This window comes from Lagenorhynchus albirostris, chromosome 10, assembly GCF_949774975.1.
Source record: "Lagenorhynchus albirostris chromosome 10, mLagAlb1.1, whole genome shotgun sequence".
Lineage (NCBI taxonomy): Eukaryota > Metazoa > Chordata > Mammalia > Artiodactyla > Delphinidae > Lagenorhynchus > Lagenorhynchus albirostris.
The window spans coordinates 41,301,392-41,323,056 of record NC_083104.1 but is presented as its reverse complement, the minus strand read 5'-3'; the positions used below and the strand labels follow the sequence as shown (position 1 = coordinate 41,323,056).

General features: G+C 46.6%; 1 protein-coding gene across 1 annotated transcript; it reads left to right on the top strand.

The window, feature by feature from the left end:
• Positions 1-2,375: 2,375 nt before the first annotated feature.
• Positions 2,376-7,046, top strand: CCR5 (C-C motif chemokine receptor 5). Its single transcript, XM_060164040.1, has 2 exons — positions 2,376-2,429; positions 3,970-7,046. Exon 2 carries the CDS (start codon positions 3,981-3,983, stop codon positions 5,037-5,039), a length of 1,059 nt encoding a protein of 352 aa, XP_060020023.1. The 5' UTR covers positions 2,376-2,429; positions 3,970-3,980; the 3' UTR covers positions 5,040-7,046.
• Positions 7,047-21,665: the final 14,619 nt, after the last annotated feature.

Sequence of the window (21,665 nt, the reverse complement as noted above, 5' to 3'; positions counted from 1 at the left end):
CCCTTCCTTGTGCATCCCTGGGATGAACCCCTACCCCAAGAGGTGACCTGAATGTCCCCCTAAAAGGGGGTCACGCACCCTGCTAAGCTGTGCTTCCTTGTTTCAGCCTGTGAATCCTCACCCTGTATTGCCCAAATGTGGTATTTTCCAAACCAACTTGGCCATGGAGTCATTTTGTATTTAGGGGGAGAGGTCCCTTGGGGACCCCAAGTCTAGCACATCATTTCACAGAATGGGGAAACAGAAGCTCAGAGAGGGGAAGTATCTGGCCAAGGGCACACACCGAGCCAGCAGCCCAGTATGGGCAACTTCGAGCCTGCTCTACTACTCCACGCTGCCCTCTGGGGGTGAGTGTGCCCTCAACTCCACAGCCACCCAGATGACAAGACCCACAGAACACAGGGCAAAGCCCCAGCTCCACATGGCGAAGTATCAATAAAATACAAAGCAACCAATGCCACACACAGAAAAGCAACATTTGTCTGGCAGCATCTGAGAGTTCTACCCAGTGTATTACCACTGAACATAAGGCTTCTCTTCAACCAGCCAAAACTATATTCCCCATTTCCTGTGAAATTCTGTATTAATTTATTTGCTACACATTTTGTGAACGCTTTCTCAAGCATACTTTGTACGTCGCTGCTTAACTAGCCCACAGAGAGCCGGTACCTACAAAAGACTCTACAACTCGTTCTGTCATTTGATCTCAACCACAGATCTGTCGAGTAGGTTTGTGTTTGGGGCTTTTTTCCCCCCCATTTTACAGGTAAGAAAACTAAGGTCTGGAGAGTTTCAGTAACTTGTACAGATCAAGTAGTAAAGAGTGAAGCTGGGTGTTAAGTCCAGCCTCATGACTAGAGTCCAGTTCTCAACTGCTGCCTCTTGTATGAACTTGAACATCTTCTTCGTAACTCACTGTCCTGGTTGTGATTACCAGCTGCTGGGTCCTTCTGTGCTTTTCTGGCTTTTCCCAGCAGTCATATCCCTAATGGCACCAGCGGTTAGCTTCTCCCTTTCAGCTTCTATTTTGCTGATACTAATATGCTCTAGACAAGGACCCCACAGGGAACAAATTTTTTTAGAATTTTATATAATAAATCTCTCTAAGAAAGGATCACTGAATGAGTAACTAAGAGTCTGATGTTTATTGAGTGTATACTATGTGCTAAATTCTGGACATGGATGCCTCATGTAATCCTCCCAACAAACCCATGAAGCAACTACCATTATTCAGCCCACTCCACAGATGAGAAAGCTGAGGGTAGGGCGAGGCTTCGAGCTCAGGCAACCTGACTGTAGAGGCCACTTCCACAGGTTTGGGGTCTCCTCAGATCACAAGCCAGTGCTTCTTATTCTGTGGCGCTGGCTCTCCACTATGTTCTTGGTTTTGTGGTCTACAATTAAGATTCATAGATAAGTAACCAACCACCAAGGAAGCCTGGGGTGACTGCATATAATATTGAAATCAAATCTTGAACTTGACCCTATTCTTCTGCCATTTGTTGCCTGTTTTGTGTTGAAAAATTCTCACAGAAATTCCAGATAGACTGTATCCTTGGAGTGAGGAACTCTGCTGCCTACATCCCTGGCAGAATACAGGCACTCACAAATGCCTGCTGGCTTGGAGGGCTGCAAAACAGTGGATAGGGAGAGTGAAAATTCATGACATGCTCCCAAGATGCTTGATCTGGAGAAAGATGGGCAACATGTTTAGCTCACAGGTAAAGGTAGAGTAAAAACCCTTAAGCAACCAGTTATTTTAGTTTGCAGAGGAAAACAGTATTGGGTGGTGAGCATATGTGTGTGAGTCGTGGCAGGCAAGGGGGGTGAGGGGAGAGCAGATAAAGGGGAGCACGGGGTTAAGGTGAGATGTTCCCTTCACTTCAAAGCTGGTTTCAGCTGGCTTTCACGGAAGACAAACGGCAAGGGGGTCAGAATCTCTCACCCGTTGAGCCTCCCCGTTGATAAGCCCTGCGGTCTTAAGTCCTCCTAATCATTTGCTTCTTGGCCAGCAGTTTCTTTCAGTAAAATGAGGGCTTTTGACTAGATGGACATGAATGTTCTTCTAGTTCTATTACCCTTCAATTCTTTCTGTTTTCCCTTCAATTCTTTCTGTTTTCTAACAGACTGTGTGGTTGGATGAACTGAGAACCAAAAAGAAACTGTGTAATCAGGGAAGCCCATGAATAAGCTTTCAGACCAGCTATCTATTTTCTAGTCTATTTCAAGCTCAATTTTTCTTTTTTTTAGAAAAAAAGACTGTTCTCTGATGATTTTCTGCACTGCCACACACTTATTCATTAAAACTCCGCCCCCAATTCAGAAGAAACTGTGCATTTCCTTCTTTTATGCTGTCTGGATGTTTGATTTGCACAGCTCAACTGGTCAGAGGAACTAAGACATCTGTCCCCCTGCGAGAATCTCTCTCGGTAAGTCACCTCTCAGCCACTTTGCCTATTACTTAGCTCAGCTTGTGTGATGAGTAAAAAGCCTTTGCAGGAAACCATGGAAGACATTAGAAAAACACCAGGTGCTCGCTGAACTATCTTAAAATATTATCTTTAAGTAAAAAGTTAGATTTCAGAATGGTTTCAGACTGTGATAACATCAAAGATACAAAACATGATTATGAATGAAAAACTTTAAAGGGAGCAATATTATTTTTAAAAGCCCTCACCTTTCATAAGAAAGATTTTTCAGAGAGATGATGATTATTGGCCAAAACCTTGACAGAGATGATCTTCTGGTAAGGAGAACTAAAACCTCCTCATCAGGATGCCCTCTGAACAGACGCCTAGCCAGAAGTTGCATCCAAGTCTTCTTTTTTTTTTTGGCCAAGAAAAGAAGGAAGCCTGAAAATTGTCCAAATTAATAACAAGTTTCAAATATCAAATGAAGTTTCACGGCATATTCAGTGTATGATTCTTTTTCTGGCTCAGAATTTAAAAGTGAGATTTTCTGTGTGCTTCTCTCAGCTGCCTAATCTGAGGTACCAGGAGTTTGAGACTCACAAGGACTAATTAGGGAAAACTCTCAATCAAGCAGTGGAACTTAAATAGACCAGGCAAGTCAGTGGGTTGTGAAGGGACTGAGCTAACCCAGGATGTATGATGGGAGATGAAACACTGTCCACTTGGTCATTTCTTATGTATGTGTGGGAGCTCTTAACCATAGCAGCTCAGAAACTACAAACACAAACTTCAGAGAAAATGTGAGAATGGCAGTCTGGATTTCACAACTGGCTGCTGGTTCCTATGACCTTCTCAGGGGACTCAGGCATCAGCCTGTTTCATTTTGACTACACTGAGGCACCAGGCTGACAGTCCTGTTTTTAGTTCTCTCACCAAAGAGTGAAAGATAGGGGACCACGACGGATAAGAGTACAGGCTGCCTGCATTCAAAACTAGTTGCTTCCTCACTGTGTGTCTTTGGCGAAGTTACTCAACCTCTCTGTGCTCTGAGGCCCTTATTTGCAAAATGGGGACAATAACCTGACCCGCCTCACTGGGTCACCTTGAGGATTAACTGAATGAATGGAAGTGAAGCTTGGAACAATGTTTGGCAGGCAGAGCACCCTGGGGAACTGTTCATTACCACCAGCACGCTCGTAATGATGCTGTGTGTAAGCTAACTCCTGGGAATGGCAGCTTCAGAATAGATTGTAAGACAGTGTTGGACGGTGCCTGACCCGGTTTCTGGACATTATCACAGCTTCATTCACTCCACATGGCTACGCAACATCAGATTTTATTTGGTGAGATGATACTCTCCATCTAGTAAGCAGAGAAGCAGGCAACAAACATCCCTTACTACAGAAGTTCACTGTTTGACCAAAAAAGGGACTTCAGTTAAATGTAGAAATCTATGTATCAACTTTTAAAATCTACTGGTGTTTAAGATAGCTTGCATTCATGACGGACTGTTAAGGACATACTAGGACTTTAAAAAAGATCTCTTCTTTATTCACAGAGTCGAGCAAAATGGATTATCAAACATCAAGTCCCCTCTACGACATTGATTATGGGATGTCAGAGCCCTGTCAAAAAGTCAACGTGAGACAAACTGCAGCCCAGCTCCTGCCCCCGCTCTACTCGCTGGTGTTCATCTTTGGTTTTGTGGGTAACATTCTGGTCGTCCTCACCCTGATCAACTGCAAAAAGCTGAAAAGCATGACTGACATCTACCTGCTCAACTTGGCCGTTTCTGACCTGCTTTTCATCATCACCATCCCATTCTGGGCTCACTATGCTGCAGACCAGTGGGTCTTTGGAGATATAACGTGCCAGTTTTTCACAGGCTTCTATTTCATTGGCTTTTTCTCTGGAATCTTCTTCATCATCTTCTTGACAATTGATAGGTACCTGGCTATCGTCCATGCTGTGTTTGCTTTGAAAGCCAGGACAGTCACCTCTGGGGTGGTGACAAGTGGGGTCACCTGGGTGGTGGCTGTGTTTGCCTCTCTCCCAGGAATCATCTTTACCAAATCCCAGAAAGAGGGTTCTCGTTATACATGCAGCCCTCATTTTCCATCCAGTCGGTATCATTTCTGGAAGAACCTCCAAACTTTAAAGATAGTCATCTTGGGCCTGGTGCTGCCACTGCTTGTCATGATTGTCTGCTACTCGGGAATCCTAAAAACCCTGCTTCGGTGTCGCAACGAGAAGAAGAAGCACAAGGCCGTGAGGCTCATCTTTGCCGTCATGATTGTCTACTTTCTCTTCTGGGCTCCCTACAACATCGTCCTTCTTCTGAGCACCTTCCAGGAATTCTTTGGCCTGAATAACTGCAGTGACTCTAATAGGCTGGACCAAGCCATGCAGGTGACAGAGACCCTGGGGATGACACACTGCTGCATCAACCCCATCATCTACGCCTTCGTCGGGGAGAAGTTCCGAAGCTATCTCTTACAGTTCTTCCGAAAGCACGTTGCCAGATGCTTCTGCAAAGGCTGTCCAGTCTTCCAGGGAGACGCTCTAGAGAGAACGAGCTCCATTTACACACGATCCACGGGGGAGCAGGAAATCTCTGTTGGCTTGTGACCTGACTCAGTTTTTATATGCAGATTAGGGGCAAAAGCGGTTCTTTTAAAGAGGAAGTTACTGTCATAGAGGGTTTAAGTTTCATCCATTTATTTGGCATCAGCTCTAAGTATATTAGATATTTCAAGCTCATCAGTTCTAGAAAGCCAAACCAAAACACGTGATGAAATAGCAACCTTCTCACCTCCCCTCCACATACATCAATTTATTGGCAAACTCTCCCTTCACTGCAAAAGTTCAATATAAAAAAAAAAAATCCTCAGAGAATTGCTAATTCCTGAGTTCGGTTACCTGAACGGGAATAACAAAATGAACTGAGGAAAGTACTGTATAGTTTCTTATCGGAGTAGGGCAACATCCAGGTTGCAAATGTGCTTAAAATATATCTTTCTCTTGCCATGGGGAGAAAAGACATGCCCGTGATCAGTTAAGAAATGACAACTTCCATGTGGGATCTCCCCTCCAAGGTGTGGTTAACAAGTTCCACAGACATTCACACCAGGGGAGAGCCCTGTGGCCTGCTGAGAGCTGGGAAGGCTTCTTCGCAGAGAAGGGATTGGAGGTGGATGGTCTGTTGATGAAGAGGGAAGATGAGCTGCAGGCACCGCACTGGCAAAGACTGGCTGTGGGGAGATGTGCTCTGGTTGGGGGAGCCCCAGGGGAGGAAGGATGAGGTGAGAGCATGAGGAACCTGGACAGCGCTGCTCATCAAAGTCCAAGAGCAGAGCAGGGAGCCCTTGCCAGTGTTGCAGAAGGCTCATTCCACAGCCAAAGGATGGCCTGGAAAGGTGAGCATTCAGGGCAAGGAGACCAAAACAATCTGATCGAGTGAGGAGGCTCCACTTAGGTCGAGGCGCAGGAGATGGGAAGGAGGGGTGCATTCTCACAGCATTTAGGATGAGAGTCAGCAATAATAGTTGGGGCGGATTTGGCTTGGCGGTGAGGAGCAGAGAACAGTCAGAGTGAACCCCTAGATTCCACACGAGCATCAGAGATGCCCTGAAAGAGACACCAAGAAGGAGGAGGAGGTTTAGGTCAAAACAGGAGTTGGTGGAAGATAAAGTTGGTGGTCTGTGAGCTGACCAAAGCCCTAGGCACACAGACCCTGGGCTGCCTGTCACTGACTGCTCCTGCCCCCAGAGCTGTCCGTCCCATCCAGGCTCGAATCATGAGGCATCTCCAGGGGGCTCTGAAACACCAGATTTACGAACGCACGAGCCTGAGGTCCAGGAACACTTTTAGGTCAGATATGACATCTAGGTGAGGACTGATTACACAGTTAATGAAAATCCAGAGCTTTATAAGCACCGAGTAAAGAGGTCCCCAAGAGCTGCAGGAAGCCTGAATGACTGTTTCTGCCTGTTTCAGGCGCACCACTATTTACGGTTTTCTGGATCTAACTATCAATAGACAAAGGGAAGAAGGACACACTCATTTGGAAACAGGCTGCCTCAAGCTTTATAAGCCACAAAACGTGCAATTTACTAACCTCTGTGTTTCAGGCTGAGTGTGGAGGCTTTAGATACACCTTCCAGGCACCATCTCCAAACAAAGCATATCCAAACACTAAGAGACTTATTCATTTCAAAGGGAGAATTTGAAATTTTTCGCAGTTGCTACTTCTGTTATTTTGTATATGCCTAAGATTGTTTTGAATTCAGGGGTAGCTAAGACTATCGTTGTAAAGATTAGGTGGGAAAATGTAAAGGAGTGAGAATCCCTCAGGAGATTAAGGTGTCAAAATAAGAGGTACTACTGATTTTTCTGCAGTTCTTAAATGGGAATCTTGAGGGTTGTGGCTATCAATGGGAAGTGACTGGAAGGACCTTTTCTTTTGCCCTTAAGGTTACTGAGAGTGCATATATAACACATGACCCTCACCTATGAATCAGTTCAAACATTCTGGTATCTTTGTGTATATACATATAAACATATATATATGTATATATACACATATACATGTGTATGACATTCTTACATATATAGGAAGTTACAAACTGCTTAGAAGAAAATATGTATCTAATAAAAACCCTGTAAAATAACTGGTTGTATTCTTGTATTTTCAGCCAAGTTTACATTTAGAAAATAGCACATAAAGTTGTGAGAGCATTTTGTGTAGCTGTTTCGGAAAATTTCATACACACACACAAACACACATATTGAGAATTATTTTTCTAATTATTTTTAAAAGTTAACCTTCTCCCTGGATCAAATTGCCAGAATAATTTGTTTTTAAAGATGCTACTTCCCAGAGTGGTGATTCTGAACAACTGACCCTGCAAACTTTTAAATTTCAAATTTAATTCTGCTCAAGCAAAAGAACTGACATATTTTTTTAAAAAAATCAATGTGTGATTCAGCATATGCCAGCTGTCTATGCTTGAAAATGAAGACATACAATGTCATAACCTGGTCATTTATCTGTAGTCTTGAGTTACAGATACATAATGCAGGAGGAAGAGGTTGGTGGCTATAAAGATTACTTTTCTTCCATTTAAAGTCTCTCCCCAAAACTTGGCTGTAATTTCAGCGATGGCAACGGTGCCCATGTGAACTTCTGTGCACGTGTCTCTCACCCTCAAGGAGGACAGGTGCTCCATGTGGAGGTGACCTGGCCGGGCACATTCACACTGGTTTTCCCCCTGCTGTCCTCTCCCCTTCCAGAGTGGACTCTAGAGTTGGCCAGCGTCCTACATGCAGGTCTGTGAAATGAGCAGCAGACAAGGACAGCTGGAGCTGGTCCTTAGGACAGCTTCTCCCTAACAATACCTGAAAGACTTCCATCTCATAGGCTACAAGGAGGCATGAACCAATGAAGGCTGGAAGAGGGCTGGGATTAGAGCAGAGGGAAGGGCCAGGGAGAAAGCAGGCCCTGCCCCATATGACAAAGGCAGCTGCCATAGGGAGACTGGAAAGTGTCAGTTTTTATGGCTGATACACATGCACTTCTTATCCTCTTTCCCTCTGAAAAAATGAATCCAACGTTAACATGAAGAAAAAGCTACCCAACGTGTCTGCAGCCTTTCCAGGGTGCATACCCCACGCTCACTCCTCGTTTGCCTGGATCCTCCATGCCCCTTGCTTTGCAGGCCCCTCCACTGCCCACCTCTTCTCTGCCCATCCCTTAGATCAACAAACAAGTGTGAACTCATTATGGCCTGCAGGTTCTGACTCCATTCACTGCCTCAACTCAGAGGCCCCATCAAGGACGGGGTTGTATGTGCCATGGAGAAAGTCAAAGAAAAGGTAAACGTCCTTAGCAGGGAGCAATAATGTGCAAATTCATAAGCTAAGATTCTGTTGACATATATATTCCAAGGGTTCTCAGTAAAAGCAGCTCTGACTAAACTAAAACGTACTGGCATTTCTACTGATTAAATTAATAAGTCATTTACTTTCTATCTGAAGGAAGGACAGATTCCCCAACATGAACATCAACGTTCAAATGTTAACCCTTCTAATGAAGACATCAGACACCACTGAAGTGAGAAGTGAGCCAGAGAACAAGTCCTGAACTTCCTAACTGCTCTGGCTCATAGTCTGGTAACATATCTTTTACCTACAGTTCAGGGTTTGCGAAGACCTCCTATAACCCTCAGGGGTGAGGGTGGACAGAAGAGGCAAAAAGAGGCATTTCCATAGCTCCTTTGCAATTAAATAAAATTCACTATAAAAGTCTTGCTTGTATTTTTCCAAAATACTGTCAAACTTTAATATATTACATTATGTATATGTCATAATTGTGCCACATTTTCCATTTTCCTTAATTTGTTGTAAGCATATTTACAAGTCTTACTTATATTTGGCTCCATATTGTTACTACTTTGAGAATAAGTTCTGTGTCACTGTGATTCTGTCATGTTTCAGGAACTTATTTTTGTCTCCTTTCTTAAAGTGGTTAACTAGTTTTTCAAAGCACACACTTAAACATCTTTTTCACATTAAATTCAATGGGAAGCCCTTCAAAACCATTAAGAACCTTGGGCTATCCTGTCCCCCTGTGGCCACTTAGTAAACCAACAGGGGGGCCAGCAGCCATCCTTGACCACAGAGAATGTAGACAGGGGGCATTCTTACACTCAGCCGTTTAATCTCTGTCTCTGCTGGCGCCACTCCTGCTGTGGACAAGAAGTATTTCCACAGCAGCTCGCGGTGGATGATGCACAACTCATTCTTGTTATTTGTGAAGAACAAGAGGAGCATCAGTGGAGGCCACACTGATGCCTGCAGGGAAGGTCCCAGCTGCCCAGGGCCAATCCCTACAGATCTGGTCAATCTCTGGGATTTTGATTTGATCAGTCTGCGATGAGGCCTGTGGTTATGACTTTCAGAAATTCCCCGGGTGATTGTAAGTGTCACCAAGTTTGAAAACCACTTGCTTACAGCCCGTCGAACCGAAAGCAGGTTCGAGAGATGGCTGATGTCTGAGGAGGATGCTGCCCGGCCTGGAAGTGGGTGGCATGTGGGCCCGGTAGACTCTGGATTCAGACCCTCAAGTCTCATAACAGTGCATTGACTCTGTCTTCCCCCAAGCTGGTTTTAAAAGCGTGTAAATCTAGACTTAATTGGCAATATAAAATATCTGTATTTGAGGCTCCAAATATTTCGTTTTCATTTCTGGTTTTGGATTATGTTTTGACCCATCCATTCCAAGTGAAAAGTAAATAAAAGTGGGATGTCTGGTGCCCATGCTGAGCTTGACGGCTTCAATTTCAACAGAGAACAAGTCCATCATGTACAAAAGGTCTGTCTGAGATGGTTTACAAGTGAATATAGATTTTGCTTCTGTTGGCAAAAGAATACTCCCCCCATTTCCTCCTCCCTTCAGTGAGCCCCACCATTAACCATGACCAGTAAAAAGCATTATACCCGAAGAACCAGATAACTCTGGGAGTCCCTTTCAACCCTGGGTGAGGCAATGATAATTCTGCAGAGAAATCAACAGTTTTAAAACAGCAATTGTTCCTATTTAGTCTAAAGTTCCTCTACTTGTGTTTACTGCCACTTACCTAATATTCTTCAAAAATTCCTTTTAAGAAAATTATGACTTTTTGTAACATATAATCAAGTCAGGGCTCTGTTGATTGGTTAACTCACTCCTTCATGCAGGGTACAAAGTAGACCCTGGTAGACGAAAGAGCAGCTATTTAAAAATCAGACTGGGACTTCCCTGGTGGTGCAATGGTTAAGACTCCTTGCTCCCAATGCAGGGGGCCCGGGTTTGATCCATGGTCCAGGAACTAGATCCCACATGCATGCTGCAACTAAGAGTTCGCATGCCACAAGTAAGGAGCCCACCTGCCACAACCAAGGAGCCCACATGATGCAACTAGGAAGTCGGCGAGCCACAACTAAGGACCCTGCCTGCTGCCACTAAGACCCAATGCAACCAAAAAAATAAATAAATATTTAAGGAAAAAAAATCAGACTGACTTGAGCTCCAGCCTTGAGACTGTGGGAGCTTGTGGAAGTGACTTAAAGACCCTGGATCTCAGATTCCTTTCCTGTAATTTGGGGCACTGTTAACATCCACCAGTGAATTATGCTGGGATATGGTGTCTAGACCAGCACTGTCCAGCAGGATTTTCTGTAATGATGAAAACGCTCTGTATCTGCACTGTCCAATACAGCGGCCACCAGACTACTGCAAAATGTGGCTAATGTGACTGTGGAACTAGGTTTTTTATTTTAATTAATTTAATTTTAATATGGCCAATGGCTATATTAATGGACAGTGCAAGTCTGGCATACAACAGATACTCGTAAATATCAGTAACACCTGGATTGGCATCAGGGATTCCTACGTTTAAATTCCTAGGCACATTACTACATGTTTCTAAGCCTGTTTCCTCATCTGTAATATGGGGCTAATAATAATACCTACCTCACAGATTGGTTCAGAGGATTAAACAGAAATTACACGTTAATGGCTTAGCACAGTACCTGGCGCACAGAAAGACCCTCTTGTAACTGTCGGCTGCTTTCCTAATAATGGCTGTTTGCTCTTTACACTAGGGCCCCCCCCCCCACCGCGAAGAATGCTCTTCAACATGGTGGGCGATCCAGCTCACTTTCTGTAGTGGAATAGAAGCACTGCAGACCTGAGAGGGCTCTTTGGGTGTGAAATCAAACACCATGGATTTACAGTAATAGATGGAGAGGGCCTCCCAACTTTATGGCATTGTGTTCAATCCATTCGACCTTATGGATCTCCTTTGAAAAGCCTTTCAAGGGTAATTAACCTGATAATGTAATTCTGGCCGGATGCAGACCCTGTAGCTCAAAGCAAAATGGGAGATGGAGGTGTGGGTGGCAGGCCAACTCCCCTCCCCTGCCTCTGGGATTCTGACAGAAGCTTACACACAAGGAGAATCAAGAACTCGGTAAGTACTGAATGTACAATGAGCTCTGGCAAAGTAACATGGGCAGATGTGGCTTAGGCAGGAAGGCAATGGGGTTTCTCACCACTGTCCTCCATCTAGATCTGGGACCTCACCCCCAGGTGAGCCCGGGGAAAGGGGAGCAATCAAAAGACCCTTGGCCCACTCTCCTCCCATGGAATCTGGGACAGTCAGGGGTGGGAGAGGGATGGCAAGTGTCCCCGTCAGCCCTCCCCTGAGAGGGAGAGGGGACTTGGGCAGAGGCTCTGCCCTCCGTGGAGCAGAAGCAGAAACCTGGGGAAATGGTAAGTGAGGGAGGTCTCTCTAGTACCATTCAGCTGTGCATTAACCGTCTGCAGCTCAACATTCATTCATTCAACAAACACTTGTGGAGGGCCTACTACGTGCGAGACAACAACCATTCCACGAACGGGAGTCTGTCCTCACAAGATTCACTGTTAAGAGAGAAAGGCAAGCAAATAAACAAAGTGACCTGGTGTTTGAAGAGCGCCCTGTGAATGAGGTACAGGGAGGAGAGTGAGCTCTCCCAGCCCGAGTACAAGGGCCCAAGGAAGGGAGCCTGAAGGAGGCAATGTGTACTTGAGCAAGGGCTGCTGAGAAGCTCCTTAGGTGGTCATGGGAGAAGGAACAAGTGTGCAGAGGTGACAGAGAGCAAGGCACAGGCCAGGGGCCTCAAGTGGCACAGCCAATGAGATAGGTATAGATGGATAGACAGATATACAGACTATGCGAGTGTGGGGGGAGTGGGCATTCCTCCCAAGGGAGGTCAGGAGTGGTGGCCAGTACAGAGAGGGCAGGACCAGGAAGTGTCCCCGCCAGGCTTCCCCTGGGCAAACCCTCTGCCCTGCCTTTGAGCAGAAGCAAAACACAAGGTGATGGGGAGCCAGGAGTCTCCCCAAAATACTACCCAAGTGCATTAGCTATTTATGATTCCACATTCCCCAATTACTCATTAATTCAACATTTACTGAGTGCCTACTGTGTGAAATGTCTGTGTCCAGCTCTCAGGTGTGGATTCCTTTCTGCTGGCCACAGGAAACCCCTGACACCATTAGACCCCATCAGCTTTGCTTTTCAGAAAAAGTCTGTCTGTAGGACAAAAGGAGAGACTCAGGGAAGGAGCAGGCATCACAAACCAGAGGCGGTAGGGTGAGAAAAGCCAAGGATCACATGGGCCCCAGGGAATGAGGTTTCCATGGAAGCAGAGTTATTTCCAGACATCTAAAGCTCTCTGCTTTTAGTGCCAGTGTTTTTATCATGGCCATTTTATAAGGAGAGCCTGTCTACCACCTCTGCTTGTATCTATGCCTCCTTAAGTAGATTACGCCGAACAGTATGTACTTATTCCTTACTGTCCAGCATCACTGTCCTGAGCGCAGGTCGTGGAGGCGTGGGGACACGTCTGCACCTGCAGACAAGGCCCCAGGCTCTCTGAATTCTTGGATCTGGTTTTGTAACTTCCCTGTCTCTCCTCTTGCTCTAGTTTGCAGGTACCAAAGGGAATAATTTAAAAGTCTCCTTCCCACTCCTATCTCCAGTTCCCTAGTTTCCTATCCTAGAGGCAATGAAGTTACCAGATTCTTATCATTCAGCAGATATTTCCTACATATATAAGCAAATTCTGCATCCCTATCTCCTACTTTTATACAAATGCTAGTACAATATACTACACCTTGGTTCTTTTCACTTTATGATCTTGGGCAACTTACTTAAGCTCTCTGTGCCTCACTTTCTCCGTCTGTGAAATAGGGATAATACCAACCCCACAGATTGTTCTAAGGAGTAAATAAATACATTAACTGGCATATGGCAATATGTGACATGTACTAACTGTCCCATGACGGCCATTCAGAGAATTTTAGCTATTGTTGTTGTTTGCCATTCAGAAAAATTTTATTTGTATGCAAGTGAACTTACTTTTTCTTTGGATTCTGGGTTTTGTGGCATGTTCAGAAAAGCCTTTCCCACTCTGAGATTGCAAAAGACTCCGTGTTTTCTTGGCTTCATTTTTTTTAATATAATTTTTACTGCTCTCTCTGGGATTTATCTTGGAGTATGGAGTGACGAGGGGATCTAAGACATCCCCCCCCCAGGGGGCACACAATCATCCCAAGACCATTTGTTAAATAATTTTCCTACTAACTTAAAATGCCATCTCTCTAATATTTTAAATGCCCCTCAATGTCTGGCTCTACTTCTGTACTTTCAGTTAAATGACTGCATCCTGGGGTGCCATTTAACACGTTTCTCTGTACCCTGTATTTTCTTCAAATTGGTTGTTACATCTGGAGGCCTCTTGAGCTGCAGGTGTGATTCCCTGGGGAGACACCTCATGAATGCGGCAAGCTCTTCCATCGCTCCACACAGGGGGTGCACTGTCACCATTACTGTGATGTCAGTGTTGAGCACTGGGCTCGGGGCAGTCATATCAGTTAGAGAGCCCCCCTGCCAGCCTTTGGTTGTCTTTCAAGGGCACTGCAGTGGACACAAATTAGAGAAGCAACTTGCCTACACTGAAGTCTGGGTGTATGATACCCAGGTGAGCCAGTCAGATCCTGCTCCCAGAGATGATGACCATGACTGGGCCCCAGAGCAGCAGGCAGTGACCTGGAGAGAGTACCAATAACTGCCTGGTGGGGGGTGCGGGGGGAGGCTGTCCCAACACAGAACTGCCCCAGGTCACATCTTTCCCAGGGCCAGATGCTTGGCGATTCCTCCTCTCCTGTGATCAACCCCAGGAATCTGCCAGCACTTCCCTTCATTGCTGGGTAAGCCTGAGTGGCTCTCTGTTTGCACATAGGGTGCCTTCAGGAATACAGACAATACAGTCACAGAAGTTCCTGCTTCCCCTACACGTGCAGCAGAAGCACTTCTCCACACCACACTTTCCAGCGGCTCCCTTCTTTTTCCAGTTGAGTGGAAGGTTTCATCCACAGATGCACAGATATTTGTTCACCAGCTATTGTGAACTGAATGTGACCACCACCACCCGCCTCCCATTCATTTGTTGAAATCCTAACCCCAATGTAGCCCCAATGTGAAATCCTAACTCCAATGTATTTGGAGGTGAGGCCTTTGGGAGGTAATTAGGTCATGAGGGTGGAGCCCTCATGACTGGCATTAGTGCCCTTATAAAAGAGACAGGAGAGCTTGCTCTTTCTCTGCTCTTCCCCTGTGAGAATACAAGGAGAAGATGGACATCTGGAGGCTTTCACCAGACACCAGACCTGCTGGCACCTTGATCTTGGACTTCCCAGCCTCCAGAAGTGTGAGAAATAAATGCCTGTTGTTTAAGCCACCCCGTCTACAGTGACTGGTTACAGCCAACCCAAGGTGACCAAGACACCAGGCATTTTGCTACAATGTGTTTCTTTCTTTCTATTTATCTATCTATTTTGGCTGTGCCAGGTCTTAGTTGCAGCATGCGGGCTCTTAGTTGTGGCACGTAGACTCTTAGTTGCAGCACGCAGACTCCTTGGTTGCAGCATGTGAACTCTTAGCTGCAGCATGCATGCGGGATCTAGTTCCCCAACCAGGGATCGAACCCGGGCCCCCTGCATTAGGAGTGTGGAGCCTTACCCACTGGACCACCAGGGAAGACCCCAAAGTGTTTCTCTGTCCTTTTGGAAACTGCTTTTTTAAGGGATCTATATTAATTACAAAATAATATCATTTTTGGAAAGTGAACCCTTCTGCCCCTCTTAAAGTGCTGTCCCCCACCGCATAGTTTTCCTCCTCTATCAAAACCTCCTCTCCCATTTTTCACCCAGCACAGGGTAACTAACAGATTACAGTGGAAAAGTGTCACTAATTCGGGGGATTTGCATTTTAAGTTAATCATTTATATACCCAAAAATACTTATAGAGAAGCTAGTATGCTGGTGCTAGGGTCACAATGGGGCACGAGTTCCTGTGTTCACGGAATGATACAAGAGTCTAGAGACAGGATCCAGAGAAGTAAACAGACAATTGTACAGTGTAGAGTGAGGCATGCTCCAGCACCGAGGAGGGCTTCCCAGCCCAGTGCTGGGCTGTCAGAGTTGGCCTCCTGGCAGTGATGATGGCTCAGCGAAAGCCTGAAAACCAAGGAGGGCCTTCTGACAAATCAGGGTTAAACCAGGTCCCATGCTCAGAAGCATGAATGAAACTATTTTATAACCAGACATACTTTTCCTCAGTCTAAGCTGCATTTGTTTCAGAACACAAAGTTCCATTCCATCCTTCCTAGCATGTTCAATCCGACTCCGTGATTTTTCAGCTAAATTCAGGATGCATACAAGTCATTTTCTGCTCGGTGCTCCATTGCCAAAAAGTTTTCCCCTTTCCCCTGACTCCCATGGTTGACTCTTCTAGTGTAGTGAATCTCAACCAGGGGATGGCTTTCCCCCAGGGGCCATCCAGCCACGTCTGGAGACATTCCGGTCGTTACAGCTTGGGAAGAGACCAGGGGTACTGCTCAGCATCCTACAATCCCCCACAACAAAACTGTATCCACCCCAGCCGTCAGCAGTGCCACGGCTGAGAACCCTCCTCCAGCCTCAGCAAGGAGGACCCTGGATCAGGCCCCGCACAGACTGCTGCAGCTGACTCCAGACTCACGGAACATTCTGGACACTCTGCATGGCCACAGGAGACTCAGGCTATCCACAGGCACCCATTCCTGTCACTCCACCACTTCCACAGCCTTTCCACACCTGATGATGCAGGACAAGCCCACAGTGGTCCCACCAAAGATGCTCTCAGCTTCCCTACAGCATGTGCAGACCTAGTGAGTGTGTGTTCCCTGTCCCCCACCAAGCCCCCTTGGCCAGGTGACCTTAGAACACAGCAGTTCCAGATATTTTTCTCAGTGATCCAGTTTGTGTGCATATGGGGCTGGGGGGGAGGGGGCTATTATATGAGGAGAAATTACAAGGAAAAGTGTATATATGTGGGATGAATGGAAGAATTTCGATGGAAACAGTGTATGAGAAAACACAGAGGCACAGAGAAGAGGTGGCTTCAGGGAACAGATGGTGAGTGGTTTCATGAGAGGGGAAAGTGAGAAGGGAGTGGAAAAAATTGGGACTGGAGGCTGGCGAGTAGAGGACAAATGAGTATGGGCCGCGCACACCCTGCTAAAGGAGTGTAGACCTGTGGGGGAGGAGGGGGCTTTGAAGCCAGGGAGTAAACGCATACTTTGGACCCTGAATGGCCCCAGCGAGTGGCAGATGTGCTGGAAGAAGACTAGAAGGGAGGCAGGGACCCTAGGCAGAGGTTTTGGCAGTGCTCTTTCTGGGACACAACGGGCGCCTCTACCAAGATAAAGAGCTCTGTGTGGAGAGAAATTAATGTATTTGAAAGCTATGAGGGAGAACCACTCATTAAGATTTGGATTTAGGGAGTGAGTGAGTGGCAGAGGTCAAGGCTTGGGCCCCAGCCCAAAGGGATGGAGAGCACTGGCTCCAGGATGTGGGATGATGGGTTCAATTTTTAGGACAGGTTGAGTGAGAAATCCTGGAGGACATTCAGGTGGCAGTGTCGAGAGCCGCTGGATGTGCTGGCCTTGAACCCAGTGGAGCAAATGGGTGGAGATCCACATTTGGGGTCATAGGAAATGAACACCGTGAGGGGTGGACAAGTGGCTCTAGACAGAACCCAGAGGAACACAGGCAGCAAAGGAGCCCGAGAGGAGGAGAAGGAGAAAGTGGGCAGGGCAAAGCCAACTGCAGAGAAGAGAGCTCTGGGAGGAACAGGAAGTGTCAGTGATGTCTAATGCTGCCAAGCAAGATAAGAACGGAAAAAACATCTCCTGACCCCGTGATGCAATCAGAAAGGCGCAATAACTTAGTAGCTCCTGCCTTGTCTCTTCCTGGACCAACTCATGGCAAAGGAGCGTAGAATCATATTTCCTCCTTCCCCCAGAAAAACATGATTTTTGTCCCCAAGTTTTGGGCTCTCCCGAGGGGACAGGACTGGCCTTTGTAGTCTGAAGGTCCTGGTTTACTGGTAGAGGGAAGTGCCCTTTCCAATGATCTTTCCAGAGAGTGTGGCTGAATCCTATGGGACAGGAAGGGATGGGACCATGGACTCTGAGGCAGAGATAGGAGCCACCTCAAATAGAGTCCTCGAAGGCCCCAGGGCCTGGAAGGAAATGGCTGCAGAGCCTCTGAGGAGACTCAAGGACCAGCCTGGGGGAGAATTGGGCAGGAGGGAGCACAGCCTGCAGTCTCCAAAACGTGAGGCTCACATGGGCCATGGGCCTTGGCCCTTGGAGGGGCCCAGAGCAACCAGCCAGGCTGAGGACCAAGGCAAACCCCGTCCTGCAATTAAAATCTACCATGATTTAATTCTGTTAAAGGAACTATTTTTAAAGTGAGATGCTACTTAGTTTATTACCTTTTACCACTGTTTATAAGAAAAAAATTCTTATCTAATTAAGATACGGTTAGTATCCAATCAGTGACTGTCCAACACGACCGACCCTACGAAAGCTGGAGTGTGGCCAGTGAGGTGGGGAAGGAGAGGCGGAGAAGGGAATGTTGCGGGGGGCGGGCAGGAGGGACAAGCCACTTCCTCTTCCACTTTTCTGTTCACACCCTGATGACAACGGTGAGTAAGCCAAGGGAACGGTCAAGTGGAGTGAGCGGGCAGTGCGGCCTCGCTGTGCCCATGACTCCTCCTCCGTACACCGTACACATGGGTTTCACGGTCTTACGACACATGGTGGTGTTGAAAATTTCAGTTTCCATTTCTTGTCATTCAGGGTAAATGAAATGTGCGGGAAACCAGAACACTCAGCCTGTGCAGCGCTCTGCCCAGATGCCCACTTCAGTCCTGGGGACAGGGCTGCTGCCCCCCTCACTGGGAACCACCCTCAGCCACCAGGACCTACCTGCCCATGGGGTGGCTGAGGCCGATGACTGGCTGAAGTGGGACTGCAGAGGCCGGGGCCCTTCTCTCACTGTGGGATGGCGCTCAAAGACCACCCCGGAGCTCCACACAGGATCGGGTGAGACCTCACATTGTGCTGAGGTGTGTGCTGTACTCACATCGTGGTGGCTCCTCTCTCTGCCCGGTCCTGCCTCGCTCACTCCCTTACACGCGTGCCTCCTGGAAGCTGCCCCAACAAGACCTCCGCCCCTGAGGGCTCTGGATTACCAGGAACGCAATCTAAGGTAGTCTGATTCTTGGTTTCAACTTTCCCTTCCACAGAAACTCAATCACAGATGCCAGTAAGTAATAAAATGTCTCTACCCTGAATTGTGTTACTTTCCCTTCCCTTGCTCCATCTCTGACATCCAAGTAGATGGTCCCTCAAGGACCTGAAACAAAAGACACTAGGAGGAAAAGGGAGGAGAGGGGAAGAGGCCTATGCACGCCTCGTCTGGCTAACTCCCATTCAGAATTTGGGCTTAGAAGACTCCCACCCCGGGAAACCCTGCCTGGTCCCTCCGGCTGGGCCAGGTGCCCCTGCTGACAGCTCCCACAGCTCCTGTGTTCTCCCCCAGTACAGCACATGACTCCCTGAATTATAAACAGGTATGCACCTGACCATCTCCCTCCGGAAAGTCAATGCCACGAGGGCAGAAAAGGGGTCTACTTTGCTCGCCATTTTCTCCAGGGACCTGGTAAAGTTCCTGGCACTTGGGAGATGTGTCCTGCGGGGTCCTGGCAGCAAACAAATGGCACACGCAAATAGGGCAGCTGAGGAAGGTTTGGTAAAAGGACTCTTTACAAAGATTTAGACAGGGCATGGGGAAACCACAGGACATAGTGCAGTACCTGATGCTAGTGAGAGCAGGCCGCCATTCCTGCTGCTAGGAGCAAGGAGCACAGGGCAAAGGAGGGGGCAGGGGCTTCTGTCTGACAAAAGCTGCTCACAGGTCAAGAGACACATCAGCCCCGCCGGGAAAGTGACCCCTGAGACCCACCAGGAAGGATCCAGGGAGCTAAATCCCTTGACCTCACTTTCCAATCTCCTGCCTAAAACTCCCCATCGGCCAAACGCAACTGAAACTCAGAGGACAGAGGAGTCTGCTATTACAAGATAAGGCTCCCTGGACGTAAATCAAGGTGGAGGAAAGTAGAGAGTAGATACCGAAGAGCAAAAGGAAGATTTATGAGACAGTCGACACTAAATACATGGGAAATGAATAAATGAATGATGTTTTTCAACAAATACGCACTGAAACACTACTCGGTGGATACTTATTCTGATCACCGTCTTCATGGAGACAAATCAAAGGCCGCACACATAAAAAGGCCACTAGGTGTAACTCCAACCTGTGGGCAGACAATAAGGCCTTAGGCTACGTGAGATGGGCATCTGGAACTGAGAAGTCCTGACAAAAAGCAAGCGCTTGGGAAAAGGTGGACCAGAAGAAATTTGCCCAGAGGCAGATGCCAATAAGTAAGCTTACCTGTTTTTGCCTAGGCTCTACGTGGGAGGGGGAAAATCTCTGAGAATCCAAAACCTGCACTTCATGAAAATCTGAGGTTCAATTTTACAATACCCTCAAAATGGGAGACCCCAAAACAGGCCAGGAAACCTCATCTCAGGCCATTGATATCTTAGTGCTCCTGGCTGAAACAAATGCAAAACTCCTCCGGAAGGGAGTGTTCCCACTTCAGGTCACGAAAAAGCTGCTGCAGAGAAAATAATCCCCGATAAAGATGAACTCACACTGAGACTACAAAACACACAAGTAAATGGACCACCGTGAGTGACAGCTGGCAGGCCTAACAACTACAGGATTAGAACTCTGAAAGGGTTGATTAAATCATGATTTGATTAAAAGTATTTTTATAAGGAATCAAAATCCTAAAAAAGGAACAAAATATTATTACCAGAACCCACTCAGTGTATACAAAGGTATACTCCACTCTAACAGAATCTGTCTTATTGCCCTAACTCAGCACACTGTCTTAGAGGATGAAAGGTCCTAGAAACCCTTCTGGAATATGGGGGCTTTTACTCAGTAGGTGTTTCCCCTCTCTTTTCCTAGGGATACATACTCACCCTCTGAGTCCCCCTGTCCCCTAATTGAAGAATACTGAAATAATTCTCAGGACTTAACGATTTCCCTTCTTTCTTCAGTACCATATCTGTAGTAGGATTAGGTTTAGGTACAATTCAAATGTACCACATTTCAAAGTTGTGGTACAAGATTGTACCCTATTTCTTGTTCAGTCGCTACTGGCAAATTTTTAGAATTTTTGTTGAAACTATTTTTCAGTCATTTTACAAGGCAGTGGAGAAGGAAGAGTCCTTGACCCTACTTCACTCCACCATCTTTACTAGAAAGCCCCACACTAATGTTCTTGAGATTCTATAGGGGTAAGCACTGCTTCAACTTGGGCAGCCCTAGATGTAGCTGTGCTTGTATGCTGACTTCAGAATTCTGTTGGTGGGGTTGGTGTTTACAGTTGGGCGGCAGGGAGATACTGGACACCTCGTTTATGGGGCATTTGCCCCAACTCAGCAGAGCAACTGATTACATTTCACCACACGATGTTGCTGGTGACCCTGGGAGACCAATCTCAGGGGAACGGTGGGGACAGAAGCCAGGCCGGAGGGGACTCAGTAGGGAGTAAACAATGTGAAGCAGCTGGACAACTAATGAAGGCTGCCTGGGAAGAGGTAGAGTAAGTAATTAGAGCAATGTGTGAGGTTAAGGGTGGATTTACAGTCTTTATTTAAGGGAGATACCTGAGCATTTTAAAATTTTGGAGAATCCAATAGAGAGAGAGAGGCTGTAGCTAAAGCAAAACATGGAAACAACTAACGGAGGTTAGACAGAATGAGATCCAGAGTGCAGGAGGAGACGCCAGCCTTCAATATAAGAGGAGTAACTCTGTCCGTGGAAGAGGAAGAATGGAGAATTTGAAGCTGGGGACCAGGGAGGTGAGAGAGTTTGAAAACTGTAGAAGGTGAGCTCATCTCCTGAGCATAAATGTAGGTGATGGGAATGGGCATTTGAAGAGATGGGAAGAGTTTTAAATTGCTCAAAGTAGCCAATGGAAAATGAGAGAAAGTGACAATTTGAGATATTCAGAAGAGTTACGAGGGAAACTAGAAAAATCTCTGGAAGCCAGCTGAGATGGGAGACCATAAATGAGTGATGGATCTTGTCTTCATGGCTACGTGGTTTTAACCAGCTATTCTCAGAAATACATTCTCAAAGAAAGAATGGCAGGGAGTAGCAGATTGATGGATTGATCTAAGGCTGGTGGTCAAGGGAGC